At 42.9% G+C, this 25,254-nt stretch overlaps 1 protein-coding gene across 2 annotated transcripts in view; it reads left to right on the top strand.

The window, feature by feature from the left end:
• Positions 1 to 25,254, top strand: part of Grid1 (glutamate ionotropic receptor delta type subunit 1) — an 829,150-nt gene that overhangs the window by 524,760 nt on the left and 279,136 nt on the right. For both annotated transcript variants that reach the window (XM_008824432.2, XM_008824433.3), the window contains exons 6-7: positions 9,831 to 10,001; positions 24,509 to 24,670. In XM_008824432.2, coding sequence (XP_008822654.1) covers positions 9,831 to 10,001; positions 24,509 to 24,670 — 333 coding nt within the window. The remainder of the gene's footprint in view (positions 1 to 9,830; positions 10,002 to 24,508; positions 24,671 to 25,254) is intronic.

The following is a 25,254-nucleotide window of genomic DNA, read 5'->3' as shown; positions in this document are numbered from 1 at the left end:
GTTAAAAATGGAAGCTGTAATTTTTACCTTTAATGAACTGGTCAAATTTTGGAAGTCTTGAGCTTTTGTTTTGGGGGATATCAGGGGCATAAGATATCAGGGATCAAGTCTAAGGGCCAAGAAAATGTGAAATCTAATGAAATATTTCCACATACAGATGGAAATGTATTCTCAGTGTTGGAATTAATGAGAAATCAATGCATTGTGAAGAAGGGGGTGGTGAGGATACTTTCCTATTTTAACTTTGGAGTTGAATGAGGATGTTAAGTTCTTAAATATTGATAACCATTGTGCAAGTTTTGACCTGATTTAATACCACCTATGGTGTCTAGCAAAGCTCAGAGGAAAGTTTAATTTATAGTGACTGTTCTTGGCATTCCTATTATACATGTAGCAGAAGCATACACACACACTCTGGTGTAATGTGAACTCTGAGTCAAAGAACTCTGTCCTAGTTGCATTTCTGTTGCTGTGATAAAATACTCTGACAAAAAGCAACTTAGGGGAGAAAGAGGCTTCTTTGGCTTACAGTTCCACATTGAGGTTCATAACTGTGGGAACGTCATAGTGGAGGAGCTTGAGACAGCTGACACACTGCATCCACACTACAGTCAAGAGCAGAGAGGAGCCATGCTGCCCTTTTGCTTGCTGCTCAGCCAGCTCTCCTCCTTCTTACACAGTTCAGGGTCCCCTGCCTAGGGAGGGGTGCTATCCACAGGGGACAATAACAATCAAGACAGTCCTCCACAAACATTCCCATGATCCAACCTGATCTAGGTAATTCCTCAATTGAGACTCTCTTCTGAGGTGATTCTAAGTTGTGCATATTGACATTTAAACTTAACCCCAAGTGAGGCTGGAGAGATGGCTCAGTGGTTAAGAGGACTGACTGCTCTTCCAGAGGACACAGGTTTGGTTTCTAGCACTCACATGAAGGTAACAATTGTCTATAACTCCAGTTCCAGAGGATCTGACATCCTCTCCTGGCCTCCATGGGCATTGCAAACACATGGTGCACTTACATACATGCAGGCAATACACTTATATCCAAAAAATAAAAATAAAATATGCGGGCTGGAGAGATGACTCAGCTGTTAAGAACACTGGCTGTTCTTGCAGAGGACCCAGGTTTGAATCCTAGCACCCACATGGCAGCTAACAACTGTCCATAATTCCAGTTCCAGGGGATCTGACAGCCTCTTCTGGCCTCCATAGGCATTGCACGACCTGGGTGTACTTACCTGCATGTAGGCAATACATGCACACACATAAGATAAAAATAATAAATAAAATATTTTTAAAAATATTAAAAAATAAACTAACTACTGTCCAAAACTCCAGTTCCAGGGGATCCAATGGCCTCTTCTGTGCAATACATGCACACACATAAGATAAAAATAATAAATAAAATATTTTTAAAAATATTAAAAAATAAAATTAACTACAATCTTCCAAACAAGTTCTTAGGAAAATTAGAGGGAGAAAGAGAGGAGGTAATAGAAGAGAAAACACAAAAGTCACTATGAATGGGATCAATGAAAAATGATGATATAGAGGAAGTGTGCTTAGATTTGTTTTGAAAAAGATGAATATAAAGAATAAAAGACTCAAAGGAAAGTTACCAAAATTGAGAAAGGAATGGACTGATCATTTAAACATAATAATTATGTTGAAAACCTTGAGGAGATGTTAAATGTCAAACTGGACATGCAGAGAGAAAGAATCAACAACGTGGAATTCATGAAGCGATTATTATTATTATTTAGCCCAGAGAAGCAGAGGAATGGCATGAATTAAAGGGAGGCTAAGACATAGGAGGTAGGATGAGAATACTTGGTATGCCTTTGAGAAACTGGAAAATGAATATTAGAATAACAAAGGAATAAAAGCAAACACTCCACATTGAGGCATATCATAAAGTGATACTGTAAACAAAGAAAAACCTAAACCGTATCCAGAGAGAAAAGATGGATCATCTGACATTTAATATCTGTATATGGTGAGCAGATGTTACATATGGAGAATGATCTAGAATAGTGTAACAGGCTTAGCAGAACTGCGTACATATAAAGAGACACTTGAGCTATGAGACTTTAAAAAAAAAGACTCAAGAAATTGAAATTTCCTCAGGAATCTCAAGCTGATACAAGAAAAGCCTGGGGCAGCCAGAACAGAAACTCTTTTCTCCTGGAAAGAGGTTTACAGCCTACAGAGACAATGATGAATCAATGGTGGGTGGGACCACACTTTTACCAGGACTGCTTAGGTGTGCATATCCTTGGTTCTCTATTTAAACTTTAATCTCACATCAGGGCCCTGAAGATGGACTAGTGGTTATTAATCTCTGTCCCTCTTTCCAATGTGGCCACATTGAATAAATCTCCCCTTTTTTTTCTGATTTTTTGCTTTTAATTTTGCTGTTCTAATTGGCTTATTGGGGACATCTGACTGAACTGAGGTTCTTGAACATATACTGTGTCCCCAAGTTCAGTAGCAATAGCTGTACTTTTGATTTCAAATGAGTGAGTTGATTAAGCCCGTAGCAATCAAAATCAAAAGAGTAAGTAGCAAGTAAGAGCTAGAAGCAGTGATGGATGGTCAAATATTGAATTGGGTGCTTTCAACATTCAGCAGAAATTACTGAAACTATTAGACTGGAAGTGCAAGCAAAAGTGACATCCTCAAACCAGATACTTAAAACATCCAGCAGAATGCCTGGGGGACCCTTGCTGCACCCTTCATCACGCTGGAAGTCCTGGTTGAGAGGTTTCTAGGCAAAGCAGAGCATTCTCTCCATGGATGAGCTTCTGGTTTCCTGTACCCACTACAAGCATTTTTATATCAAGGGATAAACAATAGTAACCTCTGCTGGAAATGGTTTACCTTATAGCTGTTCTCAGAGGCAATGTCTTTTGTATTTTTCTTAATTTTTTGAGAATTTCAAACAGTATATGAATATGTATCATATTCACCCCAACTCCTCCCAGATCCATCCCCACCTTCCTACCCCATCTCAACTTTATGCCTTAAAAGAAATAACCCATCAGTTCCGATTTGTGCTGTTCATATACTGGGTGTGAGCTCATCCATTGGTGCATGGTACACCTACCAAAAGCCATACCCTTAAAAAACCTGATTCTTCTTCCCCTTAGAAGCCACCAAGTGTCAATAACTCCTCAGTTAGGGATGAGAGCCTCATGAACCCCTACCTACTCCTTGTTTAAATGTTGACAAGCTTGTTCTTGTATAGGTAACCATAGGTGCTAAGGGTTCATAAGTGCAATGGTCCTGTCACATGCGGAAAACACTGTTTCTCTCTGGTCCTCCAGACCTCTGGCTCTTATAATCTTTCTGCTCCCCCTTCTGTGATGGTCCCTGAGCCTTGGTAAGTGTTATTTAGATGTCTCATTTGTGACTGAGCACTCCACTGAATTTTCTTCTCTGTACTATGGCCAGTTGTAAGTTTCTGCATTAACCACACAAGAAACTTATCTGATGAGGTTTGAGAGATGCACTAATCTACAGGTAGAGAGAGATGCATTTAGAGGGAAATTTCATACTATGTGCTTTTAGCAGAATAATAGTAAGCTTACCTCTGGGGCCTGTGAGCTCCCCAAATGTGGGTTCTTGGCCAGATTTAGAGTATCAAGCATGTGTTTCCTCCCATGGAACTGGCATTAATATAATCAGAAAGTGACCGATTACCCCCATAACATCTGTATTGCTATTCCACACATTGCAGTTCACAGAGTTCACAGTTAGGTAAGATTGCTGACTACTTTTTCCCTGAGCAGCCTGCATAGCATTTTTTAATACAGTGAAACCTAGGCAGCAGGGAGGAAGCTTTGTGGTCAGCATCAATTTGATTTCTCCATGACCTGTGACAAAAGTATGTTCAGCAGAGGGGTCTTGTCATCAGGTTTTGATGGGCAACTAAGGACAAAGGCAATAGCCTCTGTTGTTTTGGTAGCCTCTAAAACACCTCTGACAAACAGTTCTAAGGGCAGTATCCCACAGCTGGCACTGGATTTTTTTATTTGGTAATCTATGGCTTCTAGGATGAGCATAATACCATATAGAGGGAAGATTAACACTGCGGATGTTTGAAAAAGTCATGTGGAAACCTCTTATTTTATAAGCTTCATATATATTCATATATATTTGTGCAAAGGAGTTTAGTAATAGAGTTACTCTACACAGGTTCAATATTTTAATCCCCTTTAGCTATTTGTTTTCCTATTTCTTTGTTAGAAATAACAGAGCTAGGGGGCCAGTATGCCCTAAGGATAGAGAATTTTGGGTACTTGTAAACATGCTGTTTGGAACAAGAAAGTCTTCTTTGCTCCCAGACTCTACTTTCAATAAGCTTGAACAGCATGTGGCAATTTACAGATATGATGTATATAACAAATGAATAAAGGTTTTTAGAGACACTAGAAAGGCCAGGACCATGGGACAGCTACCAAAGAAAACTGTTGGCATGGAGTAGAGTAGGACAGAGTACATGGTCTGCATGGAGTAGAGCAGGCTCAAGACAGAGATACATGTGCTGTAGGTGACAGAACTAAAAGACTGAGGCTATCCAAGACCATTAGCAACCAGATGATGTCACCAAGAACCCCGGATATTGGATGTGGGCCTGAAGGATGTGGTGTTTTCCCTGTTGGGTTTTGATCTTCATTTGAGCTGATCTTTCTTTGCTGTATGCCCATTTCGCTCTTTTGAATGGGATTATTTACTCTGTGTCATTTTATGTTGGAATTATGTAACTTGTGTTTAGATTTTATAGTTTGTCTTGAATGTCAGAAAAGATTTTTTGGACTTTTGAATATTGTTCAAACTGCTGAGTTTATTACCAAGGAGCTTACATTAAAGGAAATGTGAAGTGATATACTTCAGAAGAAGGGTGATCTCAGAGTTAAGGCTCAGAGCCTAGAAAGGAATGCCTAACTAGAGTGTACGTATCTAGTGGTTACATACGCACTATTATAAAACAGTGGAAGTGGTTGGCACAGGAAGGGCAAAAGCAAAGACAGAATTAGATGCCAGACATTGTTGTCATTATTCCCTGGGCTTGTGGTGGTTGGAGGTAAAATGGGGAAGAGAGGAAAATACTGAACGGCTTCACATTTTCATATTTTATTACAATGTATATAAAAACCAATAAAGGCTAATACAGAAAATATAACTTCCCAAAACACAAATAAATGAAAATAGTAAAAAAAATTCATTCCAAGTTTCAAAAAATAAAACCAATTGTAAAATATGTACTATAAGTAATGTGATAAAATAAATCCGAATATGCAAATAATCACAATTTTTATAAGTGGTTAGAATTTCCATACATATTGCAAATATGGTTAAAGGGTATAAAGATTTCAGTGTATTTTCTTTACAGATATCCCAACTAAAGCATGAGACAGATAAAGATAAAAAGGAACAAAAAGATGAAAAGTGTGGCTACTAACCACAATAAACTGACAATTATAGTAATATCAAACAGAACTATAAGGCAAGGTATATTTTAAGAAATAAAGAGGGTGTCTAAATACTGATGAAAGGGTCAGCTTAGCTCCAAGCTATACTTCTAAACTTGTATTAAACTAATAACCAGTCTTCAAAATATACAATAAAAATACTGATAAAATTCAAGGATAGACAAATTCCTGACCCAATGGACAAGAAAATGGATTCTTGACACCAGCAACTGCGCATCAAATGTATGTGACACACTTTATTTATTCAAAGTGACCATAAAGAAAAGAAGCCTCTGCGCACCTCAGCTTAGACAGTTTAAAACCTGGTTTTATCAAATATACCAGAATCTGGAGAAGGTATTTGTTGCATGTGGCAAAGACTTACTGTTTAGAATAATTAAAAAAAAAAAAAAGAAAACTGTAAATCAACATGCAAGAGACTTGCCCAAATGGAACATAACAAATTAGAAATATAGGAAAGGAGACATTAATAATTCAGTAATGTATGAAAAATACTCAAATTTATTAAGAATTAAAGTAGTGAAAATCAAACCTAGCAATATTTCAATCTATACACACTAAACTGGTGAATATTAGGAATTCATGTAATATATTAGATGTAGACAAGGACACAGAACTAAAACTCCCTTTACCACATTTGCTCATAAATTGGTGCAACCTCATTGGAACATTGACACTGCCTGGTAAATTTGAATATGCTCCTATTCTTTTACCAGGATATTATAATCCTAGGTCTATACGCTAGAGGAATGCTTACACAAGTACACCAAGGCGTTCGTAGGAAAAGCGCTCACAGAAGCAAGGAAAGCATCCAAATGCTGATCAGCAGTGGGTGAACAGGGATGACATTGTCACATAGTATGGGAGTATACCTTTGCAAAATGATTAAACTAGAGCTGCACCCATCACTGTGGAGAAACCTCACAAACTTATTGATCAGCCAGTGGTTTTTAAGTGTTGGTGAGACTGGGATATTATTTGGAGTGCTCATAGAACATCCAGAGAGTTTGGTTCTTGAAGTAGATCAGGGCTTTAATTTGAGGCTGTGTACTCCAACGAACAACGGAGTTGTTCATGTTCAGTAAAACATAAACATGGTGTTCAGTGACACCCCAGAGTGCTTCATACGTTTTCCTGATGTTTCTGTTCATCTGCAGCACTATTTGAATGAGTGTTTAATTGTGACAAGGGGAAAGTTTGTTCTCCAAATTGCTCATTTAAATTCATTACTTGGATTGCTTTCTGTTCCCTTAGGAAGTCCAGAGCTTGGGATCTCTCACAGTGATCCCGAGATACACCGCAAGTGGAGAACAGAGAGTGAGCACGTGTGTGTACACACTTGTTACGGTGCTTAAGGGCCCTGGAAGGACCAGCAGGACCAGCAGGACCAGCAGGACAGACAGACAGCCTGGCATGGAGCTGCTAGAGGAGAATGCTCATTTATGTTAAAAAACAGGGCAAGGAAAAGAGACAACCTTTTGCATTATCTCCAAAGAATTGATCAAGTTGTTCATGTGGACTCCCAGGTCTTGACTGCAGATCTCTCTGGACTGGACAGAAAGGGTCGTCCAGAAGAGCAGAAAGTGACGTAGGAGTGCGTTAGTGGGTAGGACTGTGCTGTGACCCATGGAAAGTGGATCAGAACTGGGCCAGGAAGACAGAAAGGTATACAAGGTTCTAGCCGATCCTCACTGTGAGGAAGACATATGGAATCTAATAGGTTGGCATAGAGCTGTGCCAAGTCCTCAAGGAGTCTGGGGTTGGCAGACTGAAAGAGGAAGAGTCTGTGTATTAGGGCAGCTGGTGGCAAGTGCTGAGTCCCCACCACTGGTTCTGTCACCTTAGCTACTCAACCCAGGTGCAGATTGCCATGCAAAGTACTGTGTCACCTTGTACTCAACCCTGTAACAGATTTCTAGGGGTGTGGCATGGAGAGCTGAGTGCTGCTGGCTTATCCCACTTCAGTAGAAATGGGAGAGTTTAATAAAAGGGTTTCTAGTAAAATGGGAGTTGCCCCTACAGTAGTGGCCTTGTCCATCAAGAATGTGTGGAAAAATCAAATAGTGTGAGACATGTTCATTTTGCCTTGGAGCTGTCTTGTCTCTGATTCACCACTTCAAGCATAATTCCAGTTATGTGTTTCATGACATCATACCCTTCCCTCCCTCCCTCCCTCCCTCCTTCCCTCCTTCCTTTCTTTCTCTCCTCTCCTTCCCTTCCTTCTTTCTTTAGGTGTTTTATTTAGTTATTTATTTTGAGGCAGATTTTCATTCTAGCTCAGTCTGGCTTAGAACTGATTATGTAGCCCAAATCATCCTTGAATTTGCAGTAATTCTTCTTACTGAGCCTCCCAAGGGATGACTTACATGCATGAGCTACCATGCTTGACTGACATCATACATTTTATACATAAGAAATTCTCTCTCCAGATTCTCTATATTCATTCTTTAAGGCAAAAGGAGCAGGTCTACTTGTTGATCTTTCTTGTATTACTTCCATTGAGACTAGGATGTGATTTCTCTTATCCTTTACCCTGTGTTCTAGGAAGGGCTGTTCTCCAGGGCAGCTAGAACAGAGCTGAGCGCACATACCCAGGCTCCTCTGATCCTCTGCCCACCCCTTGAAGCTCTCTGTATTCAGAGACTGTCCGACATGACAAGTTTATTTACTTTTGATTGTCTCTTGGTCCCAATCCATCAAGAATACAATTTCAATGATGTAAGCCTAAATCTAACATGCAACTACACTTTGACTTTTGTGTGATATCTGCAGTTCAGTATACATAGGAACCACTGATTATGCTCAGAGGATCAGAGTTTTCATGTTTCCTTCTCTTCCTGATCTATTGAATGCTTTCAACTGACCAGCAGCTTCCTAAGGCATGCCCTAAGTGCTTCATTGGTCATCTTACCCTTGAAAATGGTGTGCTCTTATTTAAGTGATTTTTGAAATCCTGATCACTAATTTCTAGTTCATTAGCTCCATTTACTTTGTCACAGGGTCTCCCTTTCTAGGTCACCAGCAAGGAGAGATTTAAAGATTTTAAATCATAGCTATTTAGTTAAAATGTTGGCTTGGAACCAAGGACTGGTGCAGTAATATTTTAGACAGTGAGTCTCAGAGGCCCTTAGCCCAACTGCCCCTCTGTCCCACTGTTGGACCATTGAATGAATGTGTTTACATTTCTTTGTAGTCCTGTTTGGGACTCAGCTATGTAGCCTTGTACTCTCCTCTCTGCCCGTTCTGCCTCTGTCTGTTTCCCATACAATCCTTAAGCCATACAGCATCCAGAGATTCTAAAATATATCATTCTGATTATAGCATGTTTACATCTAAAACCTTTCAAGGTTCCTTACGGCCTGGGTGCAAGTATTTTCTTTGTTGTTTGTTTGAAGTGGGATGGACTGAACCTCTACTTCCCTATCTGCCTCTCCTCCCCTGATTCTTCTACCAGAACTGAGTTCAGCGGCTGTCTTCAGTATCTGCAGTACTACCAGCTTCTTGAATACACCCTGCCCCCAATGCATACAATTACTCTTCCTAACAGGTTCATTCTTAAGCTCAGTTTAAGGCTCATTTCTCATAGACACTGCTTCCTGAAAAACATTCCCTGTAGGCGGCTCTTTTTTGAATTTCTGTGCTTGAGGGTGAAATGACATAATAATTAGAATACTTCATAGCATCTGAGGGTTGTTTGGGGTAATAATTGAATGAATACACATAAAGAGCCTAGTGTACCCTTGATCTAGCATGGGAAACACCATGGATGTCCTTGACCCCTGGTATATTCAGTGTACTTCTTGATAAAGGACTATATTTGGCCTCTACTGTATCCCTGGTGCTTACTACAGACCAAACCTCAGAGGGAATGTTGGGTGAATTTTATGGAATGAATGAAAGGATATATTTACAAACTTTGTATGAAAATATTTTCATAAAAACAGTCTAATTATTGAAGAATCCCAGGAAACTGGTTGACTTTTGATATCAAGGAAACATAACTTTTCCTGCCTGAGTCAGGTAGCTGATTTCCAATAGCATACTTAGCCTATGCTAATGTTTACTATGACACATGGCAGCATCCATTCCCCCAAAACTTAGCCCTGTGGAAACCAGTACATCAGTGGGTTAGTGGCAAAAATATTTTCCTAGAAAATTTTCATGGAAAATGTTAAATAATACTGTTTGTAACTAAAGGATGGTAAGTATTGTTTATATAACCTTGGCTCCATCCTTTGACCTCAGCTTTGGATGTTTGGGCTTTTGACCTGGATGCCTACTGGTGAGCTTTTTTTCATGAAGATGTAAACATGGATCTGGTTATTTCTTCAGGAAATCAGTGACCCTGAGATCCTGGATCTGGTCCACAGTGCCCTTGGCAGGATGACCGTGGTCCGGCAAATCTTCCCATCTGCAAAAGACAACCAGAAATGTATGAGGAATAACCACCGCATCTCCTCTCTTCTCTGTGACCCACAGGAAGGCTACCTCCAGATGCTACAGGTCAGTGCTCAGTGTCTTCTCCACACGACACTCTCACCACACTATTGACCTGACACAGGAGACATGTTGCAGACTCCTGAGCTCCATCTGAGTACTGTTACTCACCCAATTTAATGAGTAAAATGCTATCATTTGCTGAAATGGAAATCAGTCCACTGGGCAGTGTCTCTTAGTGGCATTAGCAGGCAATTATGCCTGGTTTCAGCAGGCTGGGCCTGTTAGCTCACAGGATCCCTCTGTTATTTAAAAGTTACATGCTCAAAGTGGGAAAGATTGTTCTCTTTTAGGCTTCTATGCTGATTGGCTTGTGACCATGCTAGGCATGGAAGACTTCCTTTGAGCCCTTCCTTGTAAGAAGTCAGTAATACAGACATTGTACTTGTAAAACACTTACCACCACCCCTGGGCACATTTGCTAATTGATGAGGCTAGGCTGGCCAGGAACCTGCTGGATCTCCACTGAGCACAGGGGCCAGAGAGCAGGACCACCTGATCCATACCTTTCCATGAGAGTTGTAAAGTGTTTATGTTAATCTTTCAGCTACTGTCTTGGCATATGTGCATGATCTTTATCCATCTGTCTCGTTGCCTTGGCATAGGATAGGAACATTCTTACCCGTGGTACAGGTGGTTTTCTGTCTGGATATGTGAGAACAATAGGGACACAATGTGGAGAGTACCCATAGCCTTCCCCAAGTACAGGCAATTATTTGGAATGTTGTGTACAAGAAAACTGTTTCTGGTGTTTAATGGGGGCCACAAAACAGAAGCTAATGTCTTCTTCTACTGGGTTTGTGGAAATTACCTACAAGTGTGTACAGGGGGTATGATCACCATTCAGCATTTGAAATTAATCCCACTTTCTTCACCCAGCCAGATGTGAGAAAGGGGAGTCAGAAATTCATGGGCTGTATGTTCCCTGTGAATATCAGCCCACTCAGAACATCTTGGTGTCACTGTATCAGAGGTCTTGCATTTTGGGAAGAGGACCATGGGGATCTGGGTAGCCTTGTAGATGCAATTTGCAAAGCATTGAATCCACTGTATAATTTTTTGTTGGCAGATGGATGAGAAAACATGTCATTGTACATGGGAAACATGTTCTTAGTGGGTGGGAAATATAACTAACATTGATTTTAGCTGGAGTTCCTTCCATCCGTTGGTGTCCACTGCACCAGGGAGCACATTGGGTAAATGGGCATGATGAAATACCTAGGGTTTTTCTGAGGTGGTAAAGAACTGGTTAAGAGAGAGGAGCATGGACAAGAAAGGTCTTGGCTCATGGGATAGAAAGGCCTATGATACAATTTTATATTTCAAAATATTATTTGATTTTATTTTTATGTGTATGAGTGCTTGCCTGCATGTATGTCTAAGTGCACCCATGTCGAGCAATGCCCACAGAGGCCAGAAGAGGGCATCGGATCCCCTGGAACTGGAGTTATGGATGGTTGCTAGCTTCCATGTGGGTCCTGGGACCCATATTCTGGCCATCTGCAAGGGCAGCCAGTGTTTCTTTCTTCAATATTTATTGTCATTGAATTTTTGTGCATTTCATATACTATATCTTAATAATATTTGTATCCTCCCACCCCATCTGCAACCCTTATAGCCCCCCATTAGATTTCATGCATTCTGTCATGTGTATTAGGGCCTATGGAGTCAAGTTTGTGTCCATGGAGTTCATCTGCTGGAGCCTGGTCAACCTGTCTAGCCTTACTCCCTTAAAGAGGACCAACTCTCCCTCACCCAGAAATGATTGAGCCAGTAGTTCCTCAGTTAAGGTTGGGACTTCTTACCCATTTCTCAAGATCTATGCTGGGTTTTTGTCTGGTTTGTGTTTGCACGGGTCTTGTACATGCTGTCACCATTGCTGTTAGTTCATATGAACAAGGTCCCAGCCACTTAGAAAACTGTTTCCTTTGGACATCTACCAATCCTGGCTCTTACAATCTTTCTTCACATGGTTCCTGTGCCCTTAGTATTTGAAGTTTATTATAAGAGTCTTATCCAGGGACACACACTCATGAGTCTCTTATTCTCTACATTTTGGCCAGTTGTGGCTTTCTATGTTAATTGCCCTCTGTTGAGTGGGGAAGCTTCACTGGTAAGAGTTGAGTGATGCATTAGTGTTGTCTCTGCCCCTGTTCTGCTATGTTTCGTGAGTATTAGGTGTAGAGGTTCCATTGTAGATGTGTCATTTAGGGCTGGGCATTTCACAGAAACTTATCTTAGGTGTTTGACCAGTTGTGGAACTCTGTAATAGTTTTCATCTGTTTTAAAAAGAAGCTTCTTTGATGAGTGATGTCAGGTATATTGTCTGTGAGTAAAAAGATACGTATTTAGCATACAGTAAGAAATTACATTTATCTAGGGATATGACAGACATAGGGTTTTCTCTAGGATCTATAACCTCACCAGCCATGTGTATTTAGTCTTTTTACAGTACCACACATGTGTTCCCTCCCATTGAGTGGGCTTTAAATCCAGTTAGAGAACTGTTGATCATCCCCAAGATAAAGGTGCCACTATTGCACCAATGGGGAGATAGTTTGCAGTACTTGTCATTGTTGTGATTATTAGGCTTTACAACTGGGGTTGGATCATTGATTCATTTTCTCCCTTAGCAGCTTACATAGTATCCTCTGGAACTATGAGAGCTAGTCTTCAGGGAGGAGGCATTCAGGTCAGTTCCAGCTCTATCACTCCAAGTCCTGTGTCTGAAGTATGTCCTGTCTTCAGCAATAGGGTCTTACCTTTGCAGCCAGTGCCCTTGACTGCTCAGCCATCTCTCCAGACCCAATTTTATGTTTTTTGATGCTAACTGTTCTGCCTTCCTTTTTTCTTGGAATATGGATGAGATGAAAATGGTCGTGAGTTCCTTTTACTGGAACTCCATGTGGATGTGTGCAGAGTTAGACAAAGGGCCAGGCAGTGTGGTTAACCCTGCTTAGGGGAGGAGAGGCAGTTCTCTTTGTTCTGCATGGGCCAGAGCCCATGACTCTTCATCCCTGGATGATCTTTCGGACTTTCTTACCCTTGATAGATTTTTGTTCCTCTCCAAATCCATGCCATCCTTGCCCCTGTCCTACCTTCTGTCCCTTTATCCATTTTCAGTTCTTTTTGAAAAAAAAAATTTATTATTTTTATTTTATGTGTATGAGTGTATTGCCTGCATGTAGGTAGGTGTACCTGTGTTGTGCAATGTCCACAGAGGTCAGAAGAGGGTGTCAGATTCTCCTGGAACTGGAGTTACAGACAGTTGTTAGCCACAGTATGGGTGATGGGAATCAAACCTGGGTCCTCTGCAAGAGCAGCCAATGCTCTTAACCACTGAGCCATCTCTCCAGCCACATTTTCAGTTCTTATTAAGTTAAGCTGCCTCAGTCTACTACAAAGGAGGGGTCACTTCCCATTGCCCCAAAGTGGGCAGCACAGAATGGGGCAGAGGAGAGAGGCCAGTTCTTCTTATCAAAGTTTATGATGACTCTTTCCAGCATATGAAACTTGCTAGATGCAAAGGGTCTGCTCACTGGGGGGCTCGGGGGGGCGACTCCGAGGGACTGAAGGGAAATCCAATCATTGGCATCTGATCCACGTACTTCAGAGCCCTGGGGCCACCTACCTTTCTTTATTCTTGCTAAGACCCAGGTACCATATAAAGAACAAAACTAAAGATCAAAACTATAGAGAGCTGGTACTAGCAATGGCATCTTCAATATCACCACCACCATCACCACCACCACCATTATCAAAGTCATCATCATGATCACAGGAGCCAGACTGCCTGATGCAAATCCTAGCTAGTATTTACTTAATGCATTTCTCAATCTGTGTGTCAGTTTTCTGCACTGTCAATTCAGGATTGGAATAATTCCTACCCTTGAGAGTTATCACTCACACACACACACACACACACACACACACACACGTATATGTGCAAGATGTAGTGTGTCTATTTGTCTTCTTAGGCTTATTTCTTAAAACATTACCTTGTGTAGGAGAACAATTGCCATCCTCCCAGCCCTGAGTTACAGGCTTCCTGCCCTCTCACTGCCGGCATCACTCATGCAGGTACTCAGTCATAGCTGCCTTGTTGGCAGAGGGCAGGTCATATTTTTACATCCATTTAGCTCTTCATAAAAATCCCTGTTCATCGAGGACCCTCAATAAGGATGTATGGGATGTATATCTTAACAATGTAGTTCTTGATATCCAAGTTAAATCGTCTCTAGAAGCCTCTTTATATAGAGATGAGTAAAGAGCTGTATTAAAAAAAATCTCTCTCCATTTGTCTCATCTGCATCCTTCTGAGGGGCTATCATGGGAGGGAAGAGTGGATTTATTTACTCCTCTGTCCAACACTTGGAAAGCTTGTAGATTCATCTCATTTACAAGCTATTCCCTTCAAGTTTCCCAAGAAACTATTACCACTTTTTTTTCCTAATGACAGTGTAGAAGGCAGACTAATTTCTACTAGCCTCTAGCTGTGAGATTTATAGAAAAGTGTCTAACACGCTTAGAACAACCAACTCAAGAAAAAAATGGCTGTCATGGATTATTAACTTTGTCATGATAAAATTAATGAAAATCCTCCTGGAAACAGAACTCTCTAGTCCATCTCAGTTTCTTCTCCAGATGGCTGCCCTTGGCATGATCCTGGTTCAGGAGACTCCACGGATCACCAAAGAACAGGGCATGTTTTCAAGGTCATCCATCTTCTGGCTTCTCCAATGATGTGAACTTGTCTCAGAAACTCTGTCTTTCTCTATTAGCCCTGTGGTCAATGCTTTGTGTTTTATGAAACCAGCCAAGTACTATCACAGTGAGTCAATCTGCTTGCTGTTTAGTAGAAAGAAAGTCTCTTGGAAGAAAACTACCTAATCGAGCAGCTTCTCAAAAGCATTGCATTTGACTGCGTGGTGCTGTTGTTTATTCCCTTAGAAGCACTGTCTGATTTGGGTGTTTCTCATATTTCGTGTTCTCAACAAGTTAGTTTAGGGCTTATCTGACTCAGCCAGCAATAAAAGTGATAACCAGTCCCTGAGAACCCTGAGAATTCGCTGAAATTTCCCAGACAACCTTATTCGGAGGAGACTTAGCATTGTACTCTGTCTTTGGAACTGCATCTCCCAGTGACTTCAGGCCCGTAATTGAAGTAACAGAAGCATTATCACATTGCCACTCCATTTATTCAAATGTATTTCCAAAGAGTGATGGGCAAATGATACGGACAGTATCTGGCCACTGTGGAGACTGGTCTAAGCTATGGGCCGAATGTGGTATTGTCATAAAATGCTCTCTCAGGTTGAAATTTTGCTTCTTTCTGCATTTAAATATTGTTGAATGGCTGGATGAAATCACCCCTCTTTCCTGTCATCAATCTGTAAAAGCACATCACCAATGTGCACATCCATTTCCTTCGAGTTTCCTTTGCTTTTCTGTGGGGATAGGTTTTTTTTTTTTTTTTTTGTCAGCCTGGCCAGAGAAGCCTTTCCTCTGGAGCATTACCTGAGCCCCTGTCACTAGCTACATTGAGTTTCATGTCATTTCTTGTGCATTACTTAACTCTAAAGTCCCAGATTGGTGATTTGACAAGGACAGTGTAGAAGCCTTTGTCAGATACAGGTACACAGGTGGCCTCTATGGGTATTGTTCATTGCTATTCTGGCTGTAGGTCATTACATGTGCATTTGAAGCCAGGATCTCTTGTGTGTAGACAGATGCTCTTCCACACCCTCCATAGCCCGCCTTCTGATTCAGTGGTAAGCAGAGCCCTTTACATCCCCTTTGCCCTCTGCCACCATCTGCTTCATCCTTTAGCTTGGCTGTAGTGCCCCCTCTCGGGACAGGTGGGCTAGCAGTAGTTTGGCACAGAAAACTCGCTTGGGGATGAATTCCTCATGCTGGGGCATCTGGACATCAAATTGTCCTCCCAGCTGGACCCTCTGTCCACTGCTCATCTGACATTGCTGGCCAACCAGAGCCTGTCTGCGGATGTGGTCAGAGGTCAGTGTCTGCTGTTTGTCTCTATGATGTCTCCCTGAACAGCCCATTTTGCTTGATTAATGATAGAGAGAAGAGTATACTGGGCTCTCTAGAAGCCTGAGGAAATGCAGCCTTTCTTAATGAACATCTTCCTGCATTTCCAGCTCTGGGTTGTAAGGATAATGGTCTGGTGAGAGATTTTTACTGGCCTGTGTGGCTCTGACCTTGGCCTGCCATTCATCTTCCTTTGCCTTTAAGAATTATTCTTATCCTGATAATGCTGTGTGCAACCATCCCTGGGCCCCTGGAGCATAATGGAGACACAGCTGGAGCACCCCAATAAGTCTTGACTGGAGTCACAGATTTACTAAGGGGAAGACAAATACTGGTACTGGGGAGGCAGACAGTCTGGCTGCATTGTGTGATAGGCATATTCTCCTGACCTGCCCAAGCCTCCCCCTTCCCAGATAATGGAGGTGACAGAGGGCTTAGCCTGTTGGCATCCAGATAGGCCTGGACACTCACGGTTCTATCCTGCCTTGTTCATGCCCTGGTAGGAATCCCCCTCCTGGTTCCAACAGGATGACAAATCCATGCCTGCATAAGTCGCCTGTTGTGGTTTGAATGATTGTGTCCCCTCAGAATTCATATGTTGAAACCTAATCCCTGAGGTGATGCTTTGGAGGCAAAACCATTGGTAGCTTATTTGTTTGTGAGGGTAGAACTGTCATGAATAGGACTAGAGTCTTCTATAAGGGGCTGAAGAGATGGGTTTTCCACTTCAGAATCAGGACACAACAGGAAGATACTACCTATGAACCAGGAAATAGGCATTTCAGAGACATCGAATCTGCCAGCTCCTTGATCCTAGATTTCCAGCCTCTGAAAATGTTGTTGCTTAAAAGCCACCCAGTTTGTGATATTCTGTGATAGCAGTTTGACCTTAGACAGCCTTGGGGTCTTAGCTGGTGTTGCATTGGCTAGGGCGGAGTAGGTTCTCCAGCGTTAGTCCTCCCCTACTCATGAATCAGTATTCCCAAACACAGCCCCTTCTGCCCCACTGCTCAATTCTCGCCCCATCTAGCTGACTCCTTCTTTTCCCTCTATTTTTCCCTTTAGGTCTTGACTCTTAAGTACATTTTTATTTTCTCATGAAGATCAATATAACAATCTTACTAGTGGGCTTTGTTCCTGCTGATATAGGTATGTCCTTAAATTAAATCTAGCTACTAATGTATTGGGAATTCAGGAGCTAACTCTCAGGATCTAGTTTTCCATCCTTGGGCCCCAGTTGACTTCATGAAATTGGTCTCTAATTCTCCGGTGGCCCCTGCTTTAGTTCCAGCACTTGGGAGGCAGAGGCAGGCAGATCTCTGTGAGTTCAAGGCTAGCCTGGTCTACATAGCAAGTGCCAGGCCAGCTGGGGCTGAAAGGAGACCCTGTCTCAAAAAGACAAAATAATAAAAATAAAAAAATAAAAAACAAGCGTTGTAGAGTTGTGGCCACCTTAGCTATCATGGCTGAGTTCACTTTGCTGCCCAGAACTGTATTCTACCTTTTCGGTTTGGATCAGTTCCTGCGTGGGTAACTGAAGTCAAAATTTCTGCCTTATCTCACATCTCATGGAAACACACAGCCTTGGATTGTGACAGGAGATGAGGCTGGAAGATACATACACAGAGCTTCCTCCACTGTGGCCTCTGTACATCGTCACTCATCTCCCAAGAAGAAGCCTCTTCTGTGAAAATACCTTCACATCATTATAGGTTCTAAGGACATGTTTAAGAATATCCATTTGACTTTCTGTAATTCAGAGAACACCTATTTAAGCACTGAGTGCCAGTGCTTATGTTAGACATCTCACAAATGTTCTCTCTCTGTCTCTCTGTTCTCACAAACATCTTAGAATTAGGAACTTTGTAATATGTTCTTAGTAGGGAGATCAATGCCTGAGGCAAGGGGTGAAATGGGAGGAGGGAAGCCACCAGGGCATTATCCTTGGGCATGCTATGTGATATGATGTGTGTCCAGAAACAACTGTGCGGGGTGGAAAGCGAAGGCCTGAGGCTGAGAGAAGGTGACTAACCATCTACTGAGGGAGAATGAAGGTGCCTGAGCCACACTGCAGCAGTGGGGAGTATTGAGCATTTTAGATAGGACGTCAAGGAATCTTGCTCAAGACTGTACCCCCTTGAGCCCAGGCAGGAGCTGAGCCTGAGTGGCAGAGTACAGAGCATGGTGCCTTCCGCAGGTGTTGGCCTTCTGCTAACCCTTGCTAAGCCATATCCTGCCTGCCTTCCCCAAGCCCCCACACCTGTGATGTTCTCATCGCAAGGTCTTAGTGCTGTAGCTTAGCTCCCATGGCTGAGCCATCCATGCAGTGGGGATGTGTGCTGTGCTGTTCACCTCCTAAGAACCTAGCTCAGAAAACTATAGAGCCCTCCATCTCTACCCATATGCTCTAGACCTTCCCTTATTGGTTCATGTATAGAATATCAGGGGTAGAGAAGTGGCCTTTACCCCAGAGGATAGCCCTACAAGAGCTCAGTGCATGTAGCCCTGAAAAATCTGGCTCAGGCCTTAGGACTGTTGCAGCCATGACTATACTAACAAGAGGAAGCCATGGACTCACCTGTGGCCAGGTGAGCAGATGCAGATGGAGATAACAGCCAGAGTCAAACTTCTCTCAGTCTTCTGCCCCATAAACTGTAGAAGTCAGATATAACCCCTCTGTGCCATGACAGGCTATAAGGTCAGGGAGTCTTGGGGAAGAGGACTGTGTTAGCAGACACAAGTTAATTTTTGTGTGTTCCTGTCCCCATGACCTGTGTCCCAGACCCCTGCTAGGTCCCTGCTGCTGGAGCTACCCCTAGACACACCCTCAGCTAATTCACATGAAATCAGGAGCCTGCCCAGGGCTTCCTTTGCTTCTTCTATTTCTTTCTGTCTATACTTCTTCTAAGAATGTAAAATGCATGTAAAGAACTTATGAGAACAGCCTTTGCACACAGGGCTATTACCATCTGCATTTCTCAGAGGAGTAAATCAGGGATGTCACATGGCACCTCTCCTGGGGTCCAGATCATATTGTACTTTATTGTCATCAAGATAAATCTAATAGCATCAAATGATGTGTTCCATGGCATTTAGGGAGTGAGTGCGAGTGGAGATTTAATTTACCTGTTGTGTGAATATTTATTGAGTGTCAGCTGTATTCATGTATTTCTGTAGACGTGTGTCTACAGGCGGAGGGTCAGGCAGTGAGCAAACCCATCCCAGATTGGGAAGCGTCTAAACTGCTAATTGATCCTGTCAGCAGAAGGATCCCTTTAAGCTGTACACACAGTGCATGAGAGCTGTAATACATATAGTGGGAGAGGAACATGGTATGTATCTCTAGAGGGGAAATATGAACCATCCAGTCCCCCAGTAACTTCCTTCCTCATTGAGAACAGAGGATGAGGTACCTAGAAAGGTCGTAGGGACCTTGCTGTCTTTTTCCTGTTCCTGATTGCACTCTCTGTGGTCTCTCTGACCTGCTTCTAGGTCTTTTGTTTAGCAACTGGTTCTCCTCTGCTGTGTCCTTGATGCTGTGACTTTTCTTTTGATTCTCAAATTTACCCTTCCTGTCACTTTGTGCTACAGTACTCCTAGATCAGACCGAGCTCTGGGCTCCTCCATGCATGGGAATGACGGTTTGCCAAGTACAGTGTCTGCCCTGCTGGTGTTCCCCTTACTGATGAAGTTAGTGCAGTGCCTTACCTCTGATGGGAAGGAGGGAAGGAGGGATGCATGGACTCCTTCAAGCTATCACCCCTCTATTCTCTGTTTTGTGGCCTGTAGCTCAAGCCAGAACAGTTGGTCCTATGAGTGAGTGTCCATGTAGCTGGGAGAATCTCTTCCAGACCTTTCCTCCTGACTCCAGGGCTTAGCATATGCAGCATTGACATAGATACTACCCACCTGTCTTGAGGAGAGCCTTCTTTTGATTTCTCAGAATCTGGTGAGAGCCCTGGGATTAGGCTGCCTTTCTACTGTCTGCTCTTACTGTTCTCTACAAGCCACTTCTCTAGAAAACAGAAGTCGGAGCCTTCAATACCTTCTGTATCCCCACCAAGAAACCATCACTGAGGTCTGATAAAGCAGATCACCTAAAATGGGTATGCTGAGATTGGAGAGTAGGTGGTGATATTTCATAACCTCCCCATGCCTGGCTGGTTACAAACCACCCTCTGACCCCCACCTAACAGGCCTTATCAGAGTGTTGATAGCTACTGTTTTGAAATATCACCCTGGAACATACCATACCTATCCATAAAATGATTCCTATTTTGCAAACAAGTCCTTCTGCCAAAAGAGACCCTTATCTAAATAAGCCCTTTACAAATACCCCTACCCAGCCCCCATAACACTCTCTACATACGAACATACTTAAACATCCCCATTGCTTGACTGGTGTGGCTGCTGTGATGATTCCTACTAGTCAGCTCCCACTCCTTATTGACTATAATAATGGTCAATCTGGTTTGCTGTGGTTGGTTGCTTTCCTTCTGACTGCGACTCTTATTCCTATCAGATGTATAGGTCAATTTTGGAGTGGTAATTTCTGTCCAAACATGGGCAAAATACTGAGACATTTGGCCAGGAGAAGGAGCAAGCACGAGTTACAAACAGCAACAAGGGAGGGTCAAGAAGCCATTTTCAGTAGGCTACGAATGAGGAACAAATGAAGGAGGTTCCCTCACAAACCCAAGTTGGAAGCAGTGAATCTTTTTCTTCTGACTTTTTGCTATATTTTCTTTTTAGGTGAAACATGATTAGAATGTACATTCTTAATAAAAGACCCACCCATTTAGTCACTAGCCAATCCACTCACCAACCTACCTACCTACTCCCATCCCTCCCTCCCACATCATCCATTCATTAATCTATCCATCCATCTACCACTCACTCCACTTATCTAACATCTATCTAACCATTTGTCTGTCCATCATTTCATACATCCATTCATCTGCTTATTATCCATTATCTACCCATCCACCTACCTACCCACCCATTTACTCAATCATCAACCCACCCATCCACTTATCCACCCACTCACCCATCCATCCATCCATCCATCCATCCATCCATCCATCCATCCATCCATCCATCCACTCACTCATCTATATACACATTTAACTAACTTTCCATTCATGCCTATGTGTGTCCATTATACATTCATCAACCAAACATTCATTAAGTAACAGTCATGTGCCTTGGTTTGTGATTGGCTCTGGAGATTAGCACTTAAAAAGCTGAGAGTTTGATGAGGTAAAAACCATTTATGAACTGACACCATGTAGAATGTTATGGAAAAGTGTGCACCCAGGGTGATGTGGGGGTGGTAGGAAGGCCTACTCATGCCTGGAAAAGAACATTGCTCAAGTCTGTTCCTTTGAACTGGAATGCATTCAGCCTTCCAAGCAGACATACTTGTGGGAGGACTGAGGGCTTTCTTTGGCCTTTCTGAGTCATAGTCTGCCTTTTTCTCTTCAGTGAAGACCTCTCTGCATTCACAGGTTTGTTGAGTACTTTAATTCATTGTGATTAAAAGTGCTGTGGGGAGGGGAGGAGGGAATTCTATTGAGTGCCTGTCTGGGGCTAAGCTGATGCAGCCCTGTAGACTCTGCTTTGAGTGGGAGTGTATACACAGGTGTGGGCATGGGTCAGCGGGTCCTAGCTGACTCAATAGCACCATGAGTAGGTAGCTGGGAGTTCCATGAATGTCTTGAGAAATCTTCACATCATCAAGGACTCTCAGCCTCTCTCATACTTTTAGAAAAAAGAAAAGGAAAAACCCAAACCTCAAACCTCTTACCAGTGTATTAAATGGCATAGTTCCTTATAACAACATCTCCACTGCAGGTTTATATTCCAGAGGGCCAAAGACATATCAAAACAACTGGGGGGGAGGTGTTCCTGAAAGCTGGGCTGTTGGCAGGAATATGTCTAGGTTAGCCTTTCTTATTAAGGATGTATAGGGAACTGGAAAGATGATTCGGTGGTTAAGAGCACTTCTTTCAGAAGACCCAGGTCAGTTCCCAGCACCCACATTGCAGCTAACACCCATCTGTAACTCCAGTTCCAGGGGATCTCCACCTTCTTCTGACTTTCGCAGGCATTGCACGATATGGGTGCACCTGTATACACGCAGGCAACACACTCATACCCATAAAATAAAAATAACAAATAAAATATTAAAAAAAAGAAAATAGAGCTCCAGGTTTGAAAGCCTGGTGACATAGTTCTGATATCACATCCCTTGTGGCACAGAGGTAGGTTCCTAGTGGTGGGAACATTCACAACATTCTCTGATGTTAGATCAGAATCTGTGTGCTTCAGGTCCGTGAAGAAAGCCAGCCCTGCCCTTGATGTGCACCTTTCCTTTAGTCTGGGACCCTTGTTTTGGTCAGCAATGGTTAGTCAGATAGGCACATTCCTGTCATTTCTGTAGTATCTATTACCCATCCAGCTCTCACTCTTATAGCATGGAGTCCATGGGGATCACAGCAAGGACACAGGGCGGTGGCAGATAGGATTGGTCTCATCATCATTGGCTGGGATAGAGGCATACCTGCAGAGGAAGTGATCAGTTCTACTTGTATGTGTCATGGCATAAATGGCCCTGAAGTCTGAGCTTGTGGAAAGGCCTAATGTAGCAGATGCTTTTGATGTTCCATATCTCCTTGTTAGCCCACTTCTAACTTCAGCTTCAGTTGTGGGGGACAATTCCTGCCCAAGTTTTTATTTAGGACTCTGCTTCTGGGACATCTGGATTAGGGTGAGTGAAAAGTATAGCCAAAAAAATAAGGCATGGAGTGCAGGGGAACTTAGGGAAGGGTGGGTGATGAGGTTGGGGTAGCAGGGGTTTTTCCTGCAACCCAAGGAACCTATTTGATCTTCCCAGGAGTCCTGTGAAGCCAACATAGTCTCCTATTTCTATCCAGTGATGTTGTTCTGAAGTATTTTTAGCAGGCTACTTGCTGCTTAGGTATGCAGAGACTGGTCCCCTTGACCCACTTTGACTGACCGTTGTTTGAGCAAGTTATCAGCGAGGGGCCCCAAGCCTGTCTGAGAGGACTGTGTCTCTCCCTCCCTCCTTCCATTATCCTTGTCTGCTTTGTGATTTGATACCCTCTTGGAGAGTGTTGTCCTATGAGGGAGACATCTTGAGAACCTGGCTGCTTTCTTCCATAGCAGGATCCTTCAGATTGCTTCAGACTGTGACTTCTGTCTTTCGTGTTCATCCAGACCAGCCTTTATTACCAGATAGAAGGGTGAGTCAAAGCATCCTATCATGGATTTCACAGGCAGGTTGCCCCATTACATCAATACCACTTCACAGTGGCATTCCAGCCTCTCATTCACGATGTTATTTTCACAAATTCTGAGATGGAACTGTGTGTGTCTTCACTTTGCTGAAGAAAGCCAACCAGTTTCCAAATCCCAGATGTGTCCTGGATGGCATGATGACTTCATCACTGCTGCTTGGCCACCCTGGCCACCATTAACTCTGGGCCCATCAATGACCAGAGTGGTCTTTCTTAGGTCCAGGTCTAATTACCAGATTTCTGGTCTCTGTCTCCCTGAGTCTTCTCTGTAGTTCCTTCTTAGCATGTCTTGTGGCTTTGAATGGCTACCTTTTGCCCCTTGATCTTGTCTCTTCATGAGCATACTGTTGGCACCATCTATTTTTTTTTTTTTGGTCTTTTTGAAACAGGGTCTCCCTGTAGCCCCAGCTATCCTGGAACTCACTATGTAGACCAGGCTGGCCTTGAACTCACAGAGATCCACCTGCCTCTGCCTCCCAAGTGCTGGGATTAAAGGTGTGTGCCACCATGCCCGGCCCGGCATCATCATGTTGAACCAAGAAATCAGTCAACCATGGCCTATGTGATGAATCTAGCACACTGTCTCTTTTGATCAATGTTTTAGTGGTACATGGCTGCACCCATTTTTTGGGTATCACTTGCTTTCATGTTTTAACAGTAGGGTTGACTAGTAAGTAAAAGAGAGTAAAAGAGACTGTTAGGCCCTCAAAGCCTAAAGCCTTTACTATCTGGTCTTCTACAGAAAGTTTTAGTGGCGACTAAGGTCCTGCTGGAGGTCTTGATCCTTCATACCTGTTATGCTTCCCTTAACTGTGTGTATCCTTCTCTTCCTGCTCCATCCTTTCACCTGAATAGGTACTTTACCTGCTTACAGGCCTCAATCATGGTGCTGATCACATTGGTTCTCTTTGTTGATTGTGGATCCATATCCCATGCCTATTCCTGAGGCAGATTGGGTCTTCTGCTCATAACCACCATTTGGGTTGGCCTGTTGAAAGAACACCAGGAAGCTGTGGGCTCACAAAGCCCACAGAACTGAAGGAGAAGATAGTGTTGCTTCCCATATCACTCCAGCCTTCAATTTCTTTTTACCCCTTTCTATGGAATGCACCAATGGAGGGAATTTCATTACCTTTGTCCTTGCAGATCTCCAATCTCTACCTGTATGACAGTGTTCTGATGCTGGCCAACGCCTTTCACAGGAAGTTGGAGGACCGGAAGTGGCACAGCATGGCAAGCCTTAACTGCATAAGGAAATCTACCAAGCCATGGAATGGAGGGAGATCCATGCTGGACACAATTAAGAAGGTGCGTGCATGCTTGTGCGTGTGTGTGTGTGTGTGTGTGTGTGTGTGTGTGTGTGTGTTTGTGATGGGACATTATCTTCTAAGGTGGGCGAGGGCAGTAGATCTCTCCCTACACCTTGGCTCTGCTCGTCCATAAGCTGAGCTGAAGCTGTTTCATTGTGTGTGTGTGTGTGTGTGTGTGTGTGTGTGTGTGTGTGACTGTTCCAGTCTCCTCTGTAGGCTTCTGTCTTTTGCCACTCTTCCTGCTGCTGCCGTATTTCAAACCTCGGTGAATTGTTGTCTAGAAACATGTTTTTTGTTGTTGTTGTTGTTGTTGTTGTTGTTTTTTTAATTGTCTCCCCATTTTCATCTGCCTTCAGAAAGGTTGAGTAACTTGCCCAAGGTCACAAATAACTCACAGCTGCTTATTCTATGTCTGCCAGATACCCCACCATGTGAGAAGTTGTCTCAGTTGACACAGCCCTGTGTTACTCACCTAGGACTCCAGCATGTATGCCCATGAGTGTGTTATGTACACATGCTGTGTCCCATGTGTTAAAGAGTGGCACTGTGTCAGAAGGCTGGATTCAATTTGGACAATCCACA

Source organism: Nannospalax galili, unplaced genomic scaffold (genome assembly GCF_000622305.1).
Source record: "Nannospalax galili isolate Female #2095 unplaced genomic scaffold, S.galili_v1.0 scaffold409, whole genome shotgun sequence".
NCBI lineage: Eukaryota > Metazoa > Chordata > Mammalia > Rodentia > Spalacidae > Nannospalax > Nannospalax galili.
Note: the sequence above shows the minus strand (reverse complement) of the source record. Positions and strands in the feature narration are given on the sequence as shown.